Below are 18,385 nucleotides of genomic sequence, written 5' to 3'. Positions count from 1 at the left end.
TTTGTTTATAACTATTTCCTTATCCTGCCTTCCCTCTTAGATCCCTCTCAGACCCTTCCCTTGCCCTGTATTGTCCTATTTTTCTTTAAAATTTAATATATTCTATACTGAAATCTCTTTCTGTGTATGTGGAGTGTGGTGAAGGGTATCTATAGAATTGTGAAATTGTGTTTTTTCATCCTTTATCCAATTCATATGAAAGTAAGGTTCATGGGATACTTATTAATCTCACCACTGCTCCATAACTATATGCTCTTCATTTTCTGTAAGTCCCCATCTTCTTTCAAAAGTATCTACAAACCCTCTGTCATTTTAACCTTTTTTCTATGGCTTTTAAAAGTATTACAATTCTGAGAAAACATTTGATTTTCTTCCCCTCTTAATATATAAACAATTCATTCCTACATATTTCTTTTTTTAAATTTTTAACGGGGCAATCTGGGTTAAGTGACTTGCTCAAGGTTACACAGCTAGTGTCAAGTGTCTGAGGCTGCATTTGAACTCAGGTCCTCCTGAATCCAGGGCCAGTGCTTTATCCACTGTACCACCTAGCTGCCCCCCATATTTCTTTTCAAGAAAATAAATAGGCAAACCTTTCTCTGTCTCTGTTGTCAAGCTCATATTGGTCTGATCAGCCAGTCAGACACACTGTAACTTGACTTTAATATAGTGATGTCATTTTGGTCCTCTTTGAGAATGGACAACTACCACCGCCTATAGTCACAGCTACTGAAAACCCCGAAAATAGTTCACCATCACCATCAAATGATTCGATATCAGAAAATGATTTAATCAGAATGACATTAAATAAGAGGCATTAACTTCTGCCTTCCTACTTCACTTTAAAAATTATGTGACTTCAGCTGACTTGCAGCTTAAACCTTCCACGTGTTGTTTCCCCATTAGAGTGAAAGCTCCTGGAGTGCAGGGACTTGTCTTGCCTTTTTACTTATATCCCAAACACTGAACACAGTGCTTCACACAAACTATTCATTTGCCTTCTTTTTCTTCACTCAGCACAGATGTAGGTGGACAGGTCTTACCCTTTCTTTCTCTACTTTGTTTTTGGGCAGGGCAATGGGGGTTAAGTGACTTACCCAGGGTCACACAGCTAGTGTCAAATGTCTGAGGCTGGATTTGAACTCAGGTCCTCCTGACTCCAGGGCTGGTGCTTTATCCACTGTGCCACCGAGCTGCCCCAGCATTCATTTTTTTTTTTTTTTGAGAGGCAATGGGTTAAGTGACTTGCCCTGGGTCACACAGCTAGCAAGTGTTAAGTGTCTGAGGCTGGATTTGAACTCAGGTCATCCTCAATCCAGGGCTGGTGCTCTATCCACTGCGCCACCTAACTCGCCCAGCATTCCTTTTTTATATGAAATTTTTGAGTTCCAAATTTTCTCCATCCCTCCTTCTCCTCCCCCCTTTCTTAAGACAGTAAGTTTATATAGCTTTATATATGCAGTCATGTAAAACATATCCATCAGTCACGTTGTGAAAGAAACAAGAAAAAAAAACCAAAATAAAGCAAAAATAGTATGTTTTGATCTGTATTCAGACTCCTTTAGTTCTTTCTCTGGATGTGGACAGCATTTTCCATCATGGGTCTTTTGGACTTGTCTTGGATCACTGTATTGCTGAGGAGAACAAAGTCAATCATAATTGATCATCACACAGTGGTTTTTTGCTTTCTTTTGGTGAGGCAATTGGGGTTAAGTGACTTGCCCAGGGTCACACAGCTAGTAAGTATCAAGTGTCTGAGGCCATATTTGAACTCAGGTCTTCCTGACTCCAGGGCTGGTGCTCTATTCACTGTGCCAACTAGCTGCCCCTACACAGTGTTACTGATACAATGTTCCCCTGGTTCTGTTCACTTCACTTTGCTGTCAGTTCAGGTTAGTCTTTCCAGGTTTTTCTGAAATCTGCCTGCTTGTCATTTCTCAAGATTATTCCATTACATTTATATACCACAGCTTGTGTGAGCTGCCCATTTGGCCTTTAGTTCTAACAGTTCTGAGGCGGCTAGGTGGCGCAGTGGATAATGCACCGGCCTTGGAGTCAGGAGTACCTGAGTTCAAATCTGGTCTCAGACACTTGACACTTACTAGCTGTGTGACCCTGGGCAAGTCACTTAACCCCCATTACCCCACCAAAAAAAAAAAAGAGTTCTAATAGTTCTGGGCAGTTTTCTTCTATGAAGGTTTTTGTTGTTGTTTGTTTTTGTCCAATTATAGTTTTCAGGGATTCCATGGATTCTTAAATCTTTTTCTCATGGTGTTTTCAGTCAGTTGTTTTTGATAGCTGATATCTCCTTGTGATTCTAGTTTTCTTGTCTTTTGCCCTTATTCTAATATTTCTTGTTGCCTCATTAAAATATCGAGTTCTATCTGCCCCTTTTTATTTTAATGAGTGTTGACTACTTGGCTCAAGTTGTTTGCTTTTTGCTCTAACCTGTTTATTGCTTTTACTATTTCTGAATTTCTTTTACCCACTGTTGGACTCTTTTTGGCCAATCCATTTTATCCTGAGGTTCAATTTGTAATTGTTCAATTATTACCTTCAAGGATTTCATCTTGAGATTCTTTTAAATTTCATTTCTTTATTATTGAAGTTTTCCTGTTTGCCATGTCTATAACCTCTAGTTTTGAGTTAGAATTTTGTGCCAGAACAAAGCTTTTTATTCCTAATTGCCTAGTTAGATGGAGTGGTGAGCCCAGTGTTGTCCCTTGCTACTGTACTGAAGTGGGATGCTGTACTGGTTCTAGGTGCTGTCTCTGTTTAGGTATTGAAGGAGATGCTTTTTAAGCCCTAGATTGCAACTGCAGTCTTGTCATGGGACCAGGAGCTACATGTAACTTGGTACCTAGTTCTATCCACCATAGTAGCTTGCAGCTTCCACCTATCTTATGGGTCTTCTCTTGATCCAGAGTTGCATTGGCTTTGTTTCTTTTTGTAGTAACCTACCAGAGAATCATGGCTTCAGGCCCTGGAGTATCTTGACTCAAATACTACTGACTTTAGTCTACTCTTATAAGGGTTTCAGTCCCTGTACCATGCTATCTGTAGGTCCTTACTTTTAGGCCTTGGTCCCAAGTCTCAGCCCCTAGAGAAATTCTAAGTGAGTTGGCACTGGCCTCAGGATAGTTGTCCCCAGATTGCCCATTTCACTGGCTTGTTTCATTGTGAGGTCATGTGTGTAGAAATCTATGGCTTTAAGTCATTGCCCATGGAACAGCCCCATAGGAGATGTGTCTAAATTCAAGTCAGTCTTCTAGGTTATTCCCAAACTTCTGGTCATGTTGGGCTCAGTGGTTATCTTTGTGTTGTCAGCTACTAAGAAGCTTTGATCCCTGGAGAGACCCTCGCTTCAACTGACTCCTTGTGCCATACTTTATAGGAGAGGGAAACTCAATGGTATTTTCCTTTGGTTTTGTTGTTTCACATAGTTAATAAGGTTTTCCTCAGAGGATCTGCTCTTGGCTAGAACCTTTCACACTGATGTCCTAACAAGTACAGAACAATAAATTGTTGATTTGTCAGAGTCTTAACGAAATATTATATTTTGTCAATGGCCAACACTTTTGCCCATGAATCTGGCAGTTGCCCAATCAGAATGGAAATTGATACTAAGCTACCAGTCATTTATCTAAGCAGGTGTAGGATCACTTAAGTGAGGAAGAATACAGACTAGCCTTTGAATGTCCATATACAAGAAAAATAACACTCAGTAAAATAAGAGAAGTAAATGAAAATTCTCATGTAAAAATAAGGCCAAAATACACATTTTAAAAGTTTTTGTTCATATATTTATGATATAAATACTAATTTGTTTTCAAAGTACATACTCTTACAATTTGAGAAAGTTATCAAGCATGGGACAGCAACTTAATGTAAAAACTCTACAGTGGTGATTAAAGGAGAAATCGAACTGTTCTTGGCATGAGTTCCTAAAATGAAAGGAATCAGAGAAGCTATATAAGAAATGGCGTAATGATGTGAATTATGCAAAGAGTCATTAAAGCAGCATATCCTGCTTAGACTGCAATACTGTTTCAAGACTGGTAGGTGAGAAGCACTTAGGATACGGTGTTTGAAAAAGAAACTGGTAAAATATTTAAAAATTAAAGTACACATGCTTGCATAGATGATAAGGAAATCCAAAAGTTTGTTTTCATTTTCAATAACTTAAATGAATATCACTTAAAAACACATCACACAGAATTAAAGACTTGTGCATATATTTCAGATTTCAACATTAATGTCAAAAATACATATTATGATTTTACACAGGATTTGTGCTACATTAGAACACTAGACAAATATCACTTTAATATTAAAGGAAACATTAAATATTAAATAACTGAGAAATAAAATGTGTAAACACTAACCTAACTGGGGATTTTGCTATTGCAACATGTCCAATGAAGTGGTTTAAACAGTACAAAAAACAGATTAGGACTTAGGTCTGTGTTTCCAGTCTATTTGGAATATGTGGAGCTCATTCCAGAAATCTTAATGGTCCAGGGTCATAGGAAAGGATTCACTCTCTTGACTGTAATTTGGTACACTCTGTTCTATGCCATTTTTTGCTCTTAAACTTGACTATTGAGTAAATACTTTAAATTTTTACTCATTTTAACATCTTGGTGAAAACTGAGGGTTTGTTGGTGATTCAGTGTATGATTTGAGTTCATATGCAGCACCGCTATCCACTTCCATGGACTTTCTAGAGAACAGGAGCCGGACATCTCTATGGAGGTAGATCTTTCCAGATTTAGAGCTCTGGAACCTAAACAGTATAAAATGAAATGCAACACTTTAACATCATTTAAAAAGGAATGTTAATAATTAAAACTGAATAACATTTTGAAAGCAGGAGGAAATTCAATTTTAGAAGTACTTTTAAAATATATGTTCTAAATTTCATTATGTAGTTGTAGCTGTTTATTTTAAGAGTAAAGCACTTTGGGGGCAGCTAGGTGGCACAGTGGATAGAGCACCGGCCGGAGTCAGGAGTACCTAAATTCAAATCTGGGTTAAGACACTTGACTCTTACTACCTGTGTGACCTTGGGCAAATCACTTAACCCCAATTGCCTCACCTGCCCCCCCCCAAAGTAAACCACTTTAAGCTCCTAGACTTCAAATTCTTCAACCATAAAACAAGTGGTTCTGTGTTAATAACCAATCATGTTTCAGGGGCCCACATGCACTTACTGGGACAAATTAATCAGAACAATCCATCTGATGAAAAGTGATTTCTCCCTCAATTGAACTCTTTTCATATAGTTTGCCTGTACGATGTATTTTCATGTTACATTTTATATTGAAGTGTACATTAAAAACGGACATCTTATCATGTCTGCTGGTTTTTGTAAAGTCCTTGAGTATAGGGTCTAAATCATTCATATTTATACCTCCCCTCCAGCACATAGGACAGTATCTTGCACATATTAAGTATTCAATAAATGTCAGTCAACAAGTATTTATTAAGTGCCTTCTATGTGTCAGGCACTGTGCTAAGAACTGGAGACACAAAGAAAGGCAAAAAACAGTCCCTGCTCTCAAGGAGCTCACAACAGCCTAATGGAGGAGACAACATGTAAACAGCTATGAACAAACAAGATATATAAGGATAACTTGGAGATAATCAACAGAGGGAAGGTATTAGTGTTAAAAGGATCAGGAAAGACTTCTTGTAGAAGGTGGGATTTTAGTTGGGACTTGAAGGAGGCCAGGAAAGTCAGGGGGCTGAAATGAAGACGGAAAGAATTCCAGGCATTGGGAGCAAAAGGTCAGAATACCCAGAATTGGCTGAATGGACAAACAACTAACTTTTGGATTTATCTTTTTTTCTCCAATCCCACGGGCAATACCTTCATCTAGACTTTGATCATCTCACATTTCAATTGTTATAAAAATACTGTTCCCTAATCATCAATCTTATCTCCTTTCCCTCTCCTCCAATTCAACACATCCCTGACAAAATTAGTCTTCCTAAAACGTTCTGTATTCATAATACTCCACAACTACTCTCAATTTCTTATGAAATCAAACCTAAACTCTTGAGTCTAGCAAACAAAATCTGTCAGGTGGTCTTCTACCTGTCTAGCCAGAGTTCTACCTATTCTCTCTCTCTCTTTTTTTGCAGGGCAATGAGGGTTAAGTGACTTGCCCAGGGTCACACAGCTAGTAAGTGTCAAGTGTCTGAGGCCGGGTTTGAACTCAGGTCCTCCTGAATCCAGGGCCAGTGCTTTATCCACTGCACCACCTAGCTACCCCCTTCTCTACCTATTCTCTAATACCAACTTCTGTTTCAGTTAGGCTGGTCGCTTTTCTCCCAATACGTAATACCTCTTCTCCTTCAGGTCTGGGTTCCAAAAGCAATGCCTTTTCCTGTGCCTGACATCATGTTGCACACATTCACTCACATATGGTAGTGATATTATTGATAATATGTTGTCTTTGCTGTCCCCAAATTTCCTTGCCACATTAGCCTATTTTTTAATTATGTGTCTCATGGCTCTGTACTCAGCCTGTGTGAAAACTGCTACTGATGAAAGAAAATGAGATCAACAACAACAAGGTAATACAGCCATTACAGGAAGCACTAACTTAACCACTGTCAAGTCAAAGAAGAAAAAAACAGGTTAGCTATGTAGAGATCATTCAAACAGTCATGTGAAATGTCTTTTAGACTGTTTGTGGCATAGCCCAAAAGGGGTTAGGACACATAACCCAAATCATTTTGCTTAGAAATTAATCAAACACACCCTATAAACTTAGATTCCCTTTTCTTGTCCTACACTAATATGCAGAAATTTAATCATGGTCGCAATCTGCCAAGCAAAACTATCCTGGATTTTTTGCCTAAACTTGAAAAAGAGTACAGTACAAACCTTAAATCACACCTATGGCTATTTTCTTGTTCTTTGAGTTTTAGGTCCTCAAATATACTGACTTTCAAGGGATGTAACATTCTCAAAGGGAGATTTTTACAGCACCTGAAACATAATTTATAACTCGGTTCCTATAGCTAGAGTAGCTATTTGGAGAGTGTCACAACCTCTAATTTTAGGATGTATTGCTTTAAAATTAGCTAGGGTTACTGAACTTAAAGCAAAAAAGATATACCTAGGGGGCAGCTAGGTGGCGCAGTGGATAAAGCATTGGCCCTGGATTCAGGAGGACCTGAGTTCAAATCCAGCCTCTGACAATTAACACTTACTGTGACCCTGGGCAAGTCACTTAACCCTCATTGCCCCACCAAAAAAAATACACCTAAAAAAGGTCAGCTCAGAGAAATAATTTCTTCCCAAGGTTGGGCTAAGGTCTACTTTTGGCTTATTTCTAGTTTTTTTATTGAAATTCAGTGGAATTAGAAGGCTATTTTCTTTAAAGTTCTCCTATTCTCTCTTTTTGGTAGACTAGTTACTTTAAACGTCTAACAAACTTAGACTTTTCCTTTCATGTCAATCTCATTAATATTCCTGACAGGTATCCTTCTGGTCAATTGCTGGGCTTAATCCATTACTCTGGCTGAGTTCCTCCTCTGACAAGAGTACAGCAGGTAAGCCCCTAGAGGTGTAAAACCAAGATGGGAAGACAAATGAAGTATCATTATGTGTGCAATTAATTAAGCAACATAACTAAGACTGTCTTCCTAGGCCTTTTAGCTCACAGACCTACTGTGACAAATGGAAAATTTTTTATAATAGCCAAATTCATCTACCATGACTCTAAGTGTAAAGTGTCTGTTATATCCCTATAATTGGAATATCCTCCCAAACCCAAGCTGATTCTCCCCATTACGTGCCCCCTCAGACCTCATGTCAGACTTCTGGGTTTGTATCTCTCTACTTAACATATTGTTATTTGTTCTCTACTAAAGTAGTGCCCCCATACTTAAATGTGGTACGGGGGTAATCATGGACTCTCAAAGGCTATGCCAGCAAAGCACAAACTGTCAGACCCTACACCACCCTGAGAACACCACCAGAACACTGTGAGGATCAGACTAATTTTAGTTCAGCTCATCATCCAGATGACTACCAGTGATAAAGTCTCAGTCATAGCAACTCACGATGGCTAAGTTTTAGGGAGATTATAATTTGTATCAGTTAAGAGTACTCAAACTGTCAAAAATACATTTCTTCGACTTGTTAAAGTTTTTATTTGTATCTTGTTCCCCAGCTAGACTAAAAGTTTCATGAATTCAGAAAACATGCATTTCCTAAAATTTGTGTATCACCCAGCATAGTGCTCTAAAAATAGTGTTTAATAAATTCTAGACAGATTTCACTTCAGAAATACACCTTTTATGAGTGATTTATTCAACCATATATCTACTTACTATGTAGGGAAGAGTTACGTCCACATGAGTATATGAAGACTAACAAGTATAATATGATGAAAAATAGAAACTGGTTTTACAAATCTCATTATATAACTTCTTCTTTGAGACAGATAATGAAGAGATTAAGCATGATTTTTTGGGTCAGCATAATTATGAAAGGGAAACATGTATCCCAGAGTCTAGGCATGAAATTAGCAAAGACATATCTTGAACAGAGTGCATGGAAGTAGATATGATCTGTATCCTGGGCAACTTAGGATAGAAGCAGGAAAGTATATCTAATAATTTCAAACAACATATACTGTTTTTGTGACAAATGTGCTTGTCAACTCTTTAGGATTCAGCCAGAATCTCTTGAAATTATTGGAGAGACTCCTCATTCCCTAGCCTATATATCTTTCTTCCAAGATGTTAAGTCATGAGTACCAAGAGAAAAAGGAGACTGGTGACAAATCTTAAAGACTTCTCAAAGAAAACTGAATATATATTAGGAGATTACATTTACTGAATAATATGGTATTATAATGCTAATGTTGTATTCTCAATTTTTTTCTCTTGTATGTATGTCTTGGCTTCTCAATATTTTTCTCACATGTATGTCTTGGATCTTTAAGATAAACAACTGACTTAATTTGTTTTGAACCCTAGTTCAGAAGTAATTAATATAGCCTTTAAGTATAGAAGACCTCATTTAAGTCCTGCCTCTTTCATATACTTTCTATGTGACCATGGATAAATTTTCATTTAACTTCTCAGTGCCTTTAAGAAATTCTCTAAGTCTACAAGTTATAAATGAGTTGCCAAACTATGCTGGTAAATAGTTTTCCTATTGGGAGTTCCCTACACATGAAATCACACATCTGGATTTCACCAAGCTCTCAAAAGGGTAGTAGTCATGATCATTACCATTTTACCCCTGTAACAATTTAAGATTAAAAAAAAAAAAGATTTTACACACATTGATCCTCATGACAGAACTAAACACAAATAAAGGTTAATAAATATTTTTTGATTGAAGAAAATCAAGAAATGATACTTAGGGAATTTTGAATGGGACCATTTTAGCCAAGATAGAGAGGTACTGTTCCCAATTAAATTTTTATACACCAATAAAAGAACAAAGGAAATTAAACATTAATACATCCACAATGACAAAGAAAAGAGAGTATCAAAAGAGCAACAAATAAATCATAGAGAACTAAGTGAACACTTATCATTTACTTAAATTGCCCCAAAACTGTGCATCTTGCTCAAACAGCATCTTTTCACACAAAGATAATACATGACCATGAAAAATAAACTTTTACAATCAAACAGTAAAAACAAGAACTACTCTGGAAGTTGGCCACCTAGAAATCTTAAACTCTAAACTTAGTTATTTAAAAATCTAACCCATTTCATAAACTATCATTCATATATAAAATGTTTCCATTTTCATCTGAAAAGTTACCTCAGATGTATGAGGTAGCGTAGTAACTTTTCTTCAGTATGTTGAATGTTCTCTTTATTAACACTTCTCTTCATTTCTTTTTTTGCAGGTACAGAAAAAGTTCTTTGTCGTAGGAATGTCTGATGATTGGCTGGCATATCTCGTAAGTCATATATCACAACAAACATCTTCACCACAGTCTTGTTAGGATTAAATAAGGTCTGAAGAGACAATAAGAATTATTTATTGAAGTTATAATAAACAATAAATCTGTACCAAAATTAAAATAGGCTTTATAAAATAAGGTGACTTCATTGGCCTTATAGTCCCATTTGGAGGTTCACCTAAGTTCAAATTTCAGAAATATCTGTAATCACACATCTAACATTTTAAAAAACAGCCCAAATTAAATTTTTCTCTCTTCACATTACTTGAATTAAAAAGAAGCCCTGGAACAAAGCAATTCATTGAGATAATTTACTATATTCCCCAAACTGAGCAGTATTCAAGTGTTCTTTTAATCCTTGTCTGCATTATAGTTGTGAGAAATGTTTCAACTCTTTAAGTGAATAACACCTTCATAATTAAAATTTTGCAATTTAATGGCTTAAACCATTAGATGTTAAATACAAACTTTGCAAGAGAATTCATTCTGAATATTATTTTCAAAGATGAGCTTTAGCAGAATTTTGTTCTAAAATAAATTAATTTCACTGATTTCAGATGTGTTTAAGCACACAATTTTAGCACAGAAATGGAAAATTATTGTACTTGAAATTTGTTAAAATAATAAAAAATTATTTTCCCATGTAAAATCTAAATTGGCTAGTTGAGAAAATGGCAAGCAATATAATTTTAAAAGATTCAACAAAGAATAAAATATCTTCACACACATTTGTTTCACACTGGATTACATTCTGTTTTAAAAATTGCAGGTTGAATTTATTAAACTGATTTTAATTGGCAGTTGGTTGTATCTGAGTGAACACTAAATTATGTAAGGCCAGCAATTTTCAGAAAAACTATTTTAGTTATCTAACCAAAGTATCAGTGTATCTGTCAATAGTTAACTTGGTGCCAATACTTTTTTAGAGATCCCATCCATGGCACTGGATTTCACTCACTGAATCAAAATGAGAAATACACGAGTATTATGATCCAACTTTCAAATCCTAATGAATGAAAGGATAAAGACTTAATACATGTAATAACTATAAACCAGTAAACAAATACTTCTGAACATGAGTTTTTATTATACGGGTAATAAAGGGCATATTAGTCTTCAGGCTTGAAAATTAGACACAATTGACAGTCTTACTCTGGTAAGAAGTGGACTAACCTTATACTCATGTATTTTTATCATTTTCCCTATTATGTGAACACTGGTCCACACATCCTCAGTTATATATCACTGTACAAAATGTTTTATTAATGAAGTATTACATAGATATAAAACTATTATAGATTACTTACAGACCTGAAACAATGGGGTCAATGAATAAAAGTGGTCCGATGAAAATATTAAGTAAATCAAAGCCATTGGCAAGGAAAAGGTAACTCTGCCTCACCAAAGGCTAGTTTGATTTGATCCCTGTCCTAGGGGCATAAATTTGTCTAGAATAGATCCATTCAGGCCTGAATACCTTTAGACAAACTAGTCTGAGACTGAATTTGCTGTGAATTTGGCTCCTTATCCTGGGGCTCACTTGGAGAAGATCCAAATCTTAGACTGCCCTGTAAATCAAACTGCCCTTCTTAGAAATGACTGTATTATTCAGAGCTGTTCCAGACCAGAACAATCAGTCATGTAGGACCTGTTCAACACGTCTGGGATAGAACCAGAATAACTTTAGCCTTTAGAAGTAAAGCAGGTATTAGGCTTATTTGCCTAAGAAATGATAAGCTCAATATATTAGGCTCTTGGCAACATGCTAATGGGTAAATCAGTAATATCTTTTTAGTTTTTAAGTTTTTCTGTGGAGGGTTTAGGTCCTTTAGAACAGACAGGTTGGACATTTCAAATAGCCCACAACACTCTTGGGTGAGGGTTGAACCAGATTAAAATGTAATTGGGAAATATGACATAGATAATGTTAATTTGTGGTTTTCTAAGTCAATAAATAGCTGATAGGGATTTGGTTTTGAGTTTGACAGCACTGTCTTAGAAAAGGGGCTTATCTCCTAAGATAAAAAGAAGGCATTCAGAGGTTCTACTTTTATATAAATACTTTTGATATAAATTATAAAATAACATCTAATTCTAAATCATTCACCTTGCTTAGTTTATTAATTCTTTCCTTTTATGGAGGTCCCCAAATGGCCATTTCTGTGGCAAAGCTGGAAAGCTCCAAACAGAGCTGCAGTCCCACTGTTACTTACCAAAATTGTTGCAGCAGCAGCAGCAGGAGCAAGTGCTAAGTTCTATATGTATGTGAGAGAATTATTATTGCAATTGTAGGCTATAAAACACATACCACTTGTATTGTTCCTGAAGGAGGTACTCGATAACCCCTTTTACCAAGGGACTCTAAAGTAATCACACCCTTAAAATAAAAGAAGACAAATTTAGTACAAAGTAATAGATCCATGTGTATACATAAAATATATCTACGTGTATATTGAAAGATGAGGTGTGGGGCAGCTAGGTTGCGCAGTGGATAGAGCACCGGCCCTGGAATCAGGGGTACCTGAGTTCAAATCCAGCCTCAGACACTTAACACTTACTAGCTGTGTGACCCTGGGCAAGTCACTTAACCCCAATTGCCTCACTAAAACAAAACAAAACAAAAAGAAAGATGAGGTGTACTAATGAAGATTTCACTACTTAATAAATATCCTACAGTTCTTGTTTAAAATGATATGATGTGCTACATATAACATATTATCAATGATTACATCATCTACATTTCCTATTATGATACAAGATATGAATAGTAAGTTTCTTGACTTTAAGAGGGAGAAAACTTAACATCCAGAGCACATAGTCATAATGTTAAATTATGTAAATACTAGGATTTTGCAGGACAAAATAAACAAGAAAGCTGAAGAAATATTATTCTTTGGGTACATGATACATAAAATTAGGTAAAGACACTCCGTTTAATAATGAGGTCAATCAATTAAATTTAGGTAGTTGGGTCAAATTATACCAGAATGCAAGTCATAAGAATATTTGGTATTAAAAAAGATGCTTATGAATGCTATATAAATTTAGAGGTTTGATTTTTGGTCACATCCTTGAAGAGTGAGTTATGTATGGGTCCTAACATTTCATATTGTACTTTTTTTTTTTTTGGGTGAGGCAATTGGGGTTAAGTGATTTGCCCAGGATCACACAGCTAGTAAGTTGTCAAGTGTCTGAGGCCGGATTTGAACTCAGGTCCTCCTGACTCCAGGGCCAGTGCTCTATCCACTGTGCCACCTAACTGCCCCCCTCATGTTTTACTTTTAAAGCAAGGTGAAATAGGTGAAAAATAGATGCCTAGTTTCAAAGTCAAGTTAATATTTTTACATAATGTGTTTTGGTATGTATGTATTAAAGGAGGTAGCACTTCTATATAATAAAATGGAAATAATCCCTTCACTATATTCTAGATTCTTCAGAATCTTATATACGGAATCCAGTTTTATTCATTGAACTTTAACACAATGTGGACAATTACAATTTCTTGTGAATAATATCTTTTTCTGTCTATTCTATAGAAGACCTCAGGTTAAAAAAATAGGATAAACTAAGAAACTTTAACCAACAGGATGATCAAATGCTAGGAAATATTATGGCTCTATTTCTGTAAATAAATAATAATTAAAAATGGAGAACCATCTATCCTGCATAGTTTAGAGAGGGGCTAAATTATCCATGATCTCTAGTCCTATGTTTTTATGATTATATGATAATTTAAAATTGTACCCATTCAAATGGTGCTGTGTGTGTGTGTGTGTGTGTGTGTGTGTAAGTAGTATTATTCCATCAGGATATTTCTTTATTGGACTGAAAATCTGGGGGTAGGTCACAGACTTTAATTCCCCAAGTATATAGCACCTTCTTTGATATATGACATTCAAACAACACATTATGTAAAAATGTTCATGGAGACAGGCGTTGATAACACACTACTGGTCCTTAGTGTATCTGTAATGTAATACGGTTAAGTAAAACAAATGAGTGGGCTGAGCTGAGAAAAGGACCAATGAATCACAACTGTGACAAAACTAGCAATAACCCCTTACTTATGTTAATCAAAATGACTTTTTAAAACAAAGAAGCACTAAATAATACCACTTTTATGATAAAAGAAAAAAAGCTAGATATCTACTTTTACAGGAAAATGAGATTAGCTTCTCCCCTTATTTCCAATCCAAGTAAGAAAAAAAATAAAACATTGTATTAGCTGTATTCATAAACACGCCATAGATTACATCCAAGTACACATTTCATAATATCCGGAGTATATTAAATCTAGGCTTGTGATTTCACTGGTGCAGAAAACCACCAGTGAGAAAACTCCCTCTACCAAAGCAGTTCAACAACTATGCTGCTACTTATTTCTTAGAGAGTTATTTGGGGCACTGAAAGATTCAGTGACTAACACAGGATCACTAAGCAAGAGGAAATACTTGAACCCAAGTCTTTGCGACTTCAAGGTTGGCACTTAATTCACTATGTCATGCTGCCACTTTCATATTTAATATATTTTATTTAAGCCAAAACCAAATTAATTTTAGTTAATAGTTTCGCTTCTATCTTCTTTACTATGTATCTATAGCTATGTGTGTATATAGCATAATGTATGTGTGTATATATGTATACACACATATATACATATATATATATACATATATATATATATAAATTTATGTGTATGTAAATATACACATAGATAGTAAGTACCATATTTATCCATTCATTTAGATCACAAAATCCCTTATACCACAGGAAAAACAGATTGTTTGGTTTATCTACTAAAAATAAAAACTAAAGCCAAGCCATTGTGTATATACATATTTTTTAGTTGTGTGAAAAGAAATTAATTTCAAAAGCCTATGTTAAGAAAAAGAAAAAACAAAACAAAACCAAAAAAAAAACCCAAAACAAAAGCCTATGTTAACAGTAAGTATATATAATATAAAAGGGCAAAATGAAATTAAGAGAAAAAACAGATCAATTGTTAAAGTACTACTTTAGAGCAGTTTCTAACTGCATTAGACGAAGGGGCACAGTTATTAGCAACTTATTGATTATGGGGCAGCAATAGATATTAAAGGTATGTATTCATATCTATATATTTTTCTGTAGTCTTATTTTGATGGCCTGGAGTTTTCAATGACTGCCAGTGGAGTATAACCTAACAGCCCCTACATTAAAATGAAAGGATTTTTAGGTACTGGCTTAATGGCTAGATGCATGTCTGTTTCTGATGACCAAATATTCTAAACCAGAGTGGCAGCAGAGAGAGGAATTTTTGGGCTATATTTACTCTTTTTTTTTTTTTTGGGTGAGGCAATTGGGGTTAAGTAACTTGCCCAGGGTCACACAGCTAGTAAGTGTTAAGTGTCTGAGGCCGGATTTGAACTCAGGTTCTCCTGAATCCAGGGCTGGCGCTCTATCCACTGTGCCACCTAGCTGCCCCTATATTTACTCTTGAAAACCACCTGCTGAGTTTGTAGAGGAATGAAGATTTGCATTGGTTGAGAGATGTCTACACCAATGAAGTAATATCTTTCTTATAGTAGTGAAATAAGCACATACATAACAAAAAATTAGTGGCTTTTGTGAATTGTATTTCTTACTAGTTAGAAATACACATACCTTTGCAACCTCTACCTACTAGATTTCATTGGATTCTAATAGGAATCATAGAAGATATGCCCATTTGAATGCTTTTTTATTACCAATTTACTTCGAGATGGCATGCAAGTAGAACTCAAACTTAAGCCATGCGAAACTTGGTCAAAATCCTTCAAAAGAGTGCTTCCAAGTTATTATGGAATACAAACATGAAATGCTGAGCTGCAGAATAGAAACAGAAACCTCTCTTTTCAATTTTGTCAACTATGGGAGGCTATTTTGATACAACTATTTAATTCTAAAGTTAGAGGCACCTACAAATGCCTCTAGAAATCTGTCAATGAAATGGGATAAAGTTTTTCTGTTGTCATTTTTCTTTCATCATGTGACATTCTCCAAGCAGTAAGATTATGTTGTATGAAGTCTTATAATATAGAGGCCATTTTTTCCCCTACTAAAGCCTATGTTAAAGGTAAAAACTAGTTTATCTTTAGGGAATCTTTGTTTCATTTAATAGAATGTTCAACAGTGACTTTGTATCATAAAAGTGGAACAAAAAACTCACCTAAGGCTTTTTTTTTTGATGGGAAGGCCCACTATGAAAACCAAATTATAGAGCAGAGGACTGCCTGGTAAATATAATCACAATAAAGAAAACTGGGTGTTCTTAAGTACCACTATCAACTTCTGGAAGCCTGATATATTATCCTTCTCCAATTTAGGGACATTTTTATTCAATGATCTGTACGATTTTAATGTAATCAACAGGAGAGTATGCATCAATCTTGTACTAATGTGGCCCAAGCAACAGGTATGATATGAGAAGTAAAGGGAGAGTTACAGATAGTATCTAAAGACCCTAAATAGGGCCAATACACCTAAATGCTTTAGTGTGGACCAGAGAATCACATAGTCCTTAGTGAGACACATTCATTTCAAATTTCATTCTTCCAGATTTTAATCCAAGTGGAACGTTCATTTGTACCACCTCTTCCTAACTACCACTCAATGTATTAATGGAACACAAAAGTATAAATTTCTATGACATTTACCCAATTAACTTTTTTACCCTATTTTTAATTTCCACTCTAGTATCCATTTGGCTTTAGCACTTTGTTCACTCAATACATGATCAAGATAAAATTGAAAATACTGCAGCATACCTTGCTATCTTGTTTTTTTATTCCAGTAGCATATGTAAAACAAGTCAAACTGCATATCAAAATAGTATCACACACTCATTTTGCTACTGATCTCAACTCCATGGTCCATTCCATAAATAGCTGTTTAAAATTAGCAAGGGATTTCACCAATCCAACAATTAGATCTTCACGGTGCTACCACCAAGATAACAAGAAAAACCCATAGCTTTCTGTGGTAAAGAACTCAACTACGATTATTAATGGGATAGATGAGCCACTTGTGGAGGAGGATCTCTCCCATTTTGATACTCTCAGAGCAAAGCACAGCTCTGGCAAACTGATTTAACTACTTTTGCATAATTTCTTATAAAGACCCATAAATGTATAATTACTGGCATAAGATCTGGAATGGGCAACGCTAATATTTGTTGCTATCAAGTATCACAAATTGAACACCTGTTCTAATTGTTCTAATTCAGTAGTATCAAACTCAAATAGAAAAAGGGCCATTAGGCTTGTATATTACTGTACGGTTGGGCCACTAACTGACTTCGAAAAATCACATATTAACATTATATATGTTCTACTATATTTTTATTTCTTTTGTTAAATATTTCCCAATTTTAATTTTACATTTTAATACATTTCAATCTGGTTCGGGCTGCACTAGGGAGTGTTGTGGGTTGCAATTCTGTCCACGTGTTTGACACCTTTGTTCTAGAGAGATGAACAATGTGTATAAAGCCAATTTGGACCACTTTCTTAAAGACAGATGATCTAATTTTCTGGATAGTAAGTAGGGCTAGGATACTGAGCCTGGCACATGGCTTCAACTGGGAACAGTATGCTTTTTTTTCTCTCCCATTCACTGTCTATTTTGGTTTTTGTCCATTCTCACTGCAACTTCACTTCTTTTCCTCAATCCCTTAATAGCCACTAAACAAAACGGCAAATCTGGGAAACTTGGAGACCTGATGGTCTGACCAGGAAGTCATCTAGGATAGCCTCGTGGCTTGTTTTTGTGCCTACTATTTTAACAGATCCCTTTCTCTTCCTCTACAATGTCCAGAAGTCATGTCCCTGGGCCACATTTTAGTAGATTAAGTTTATCTCAACACTTGGGAGAAGAGGCACAAGGAAGAACATCCCCGAATCCTTAGGTAAAGGACTAGAAGCTCTAGTTCCCAAAATCCCTCTTAGTCACCCAACATACTCCAGCTTGAAGGAAGACTACTGAGAAATCCACTATAATGTTTTAGCAGAACTAACAATATGACTAGTTCAAGATTCATAACCGAGAAAATGAAACGAGCAGAGAAATCACAAAGGTTTGGGGAAGCCCTAGCTATAACACTCTTATCCCCAGGCCTGATGGGAAAGAAAATGCAAAGAGAGGGATGTAGATTAGGACCACAGTAAATAATGGAGATTGTTTTGGAATGTCAGCTGGGTCAGTCTAACTAGCATGAAGTTACAAGCAGTTTCATTTGAGGCCTTATCTTTTTTAGCTATATACAAATATATTTTTACATTTTCAGGATTATACACAAATCCAAAGGAAGCTATGTCTTTCCAGAATGAACTCATAGAAGAAGTGCAGACAAATTCTAGCACAGGCTGTATGTGTTTAGTCTTCAGTTTTCTATTAGGAAACAGAGTATGTCATATTTTCAA

The 18,385-nt window shown here is 35.7% G+C and overlaps 1 protein-coding gene across 1 annotated transcript in view; it reads right to left on the bottom strand.

Moving 5' to 3' along the window:
• Positions 1–3,799: 3,799 nt before the first annotated feature.
• The window catches only part of FAM214A (family with sequence similarity 214 member A), a 101,122-nt gene continuing 86,536 nt past the window's right edge, over positions 3,800–18,385 (bottom strand). Inside the window, 3 exon segments of the mRNA XM_043982269.1 lie at positions 3,800–4,786; positions 9,803–10,002; positions 12,256–12,324. Of these exon segments, the coding sequence (XP_043838204.1) occupies positions 4,633–4,786; positions 9,803–10,002; positions 12,256–12,324 (423 nt within the window). The 3' untranslated portion in view covers positions 3,800–4,632.

This window comes from Dromiciops gliroides, chromosome 2, assembly GCF_019393635.1.
Source record: "Dromiciops gliroides isolate mDroGli1 chromosome 2, mDroGli1.pri, whole genome shotgun sequence".
Classification (NCBI taxonomy): Eukaryota; Metazoa; Chordata; class Mammalia; order Microbiotheria; family Microbiotheriidae; genus Dromiciops; species Dromiciops gliroides.
This window is presented reverse-complemented; position numbering and strand designations above follow the sequence as displayed.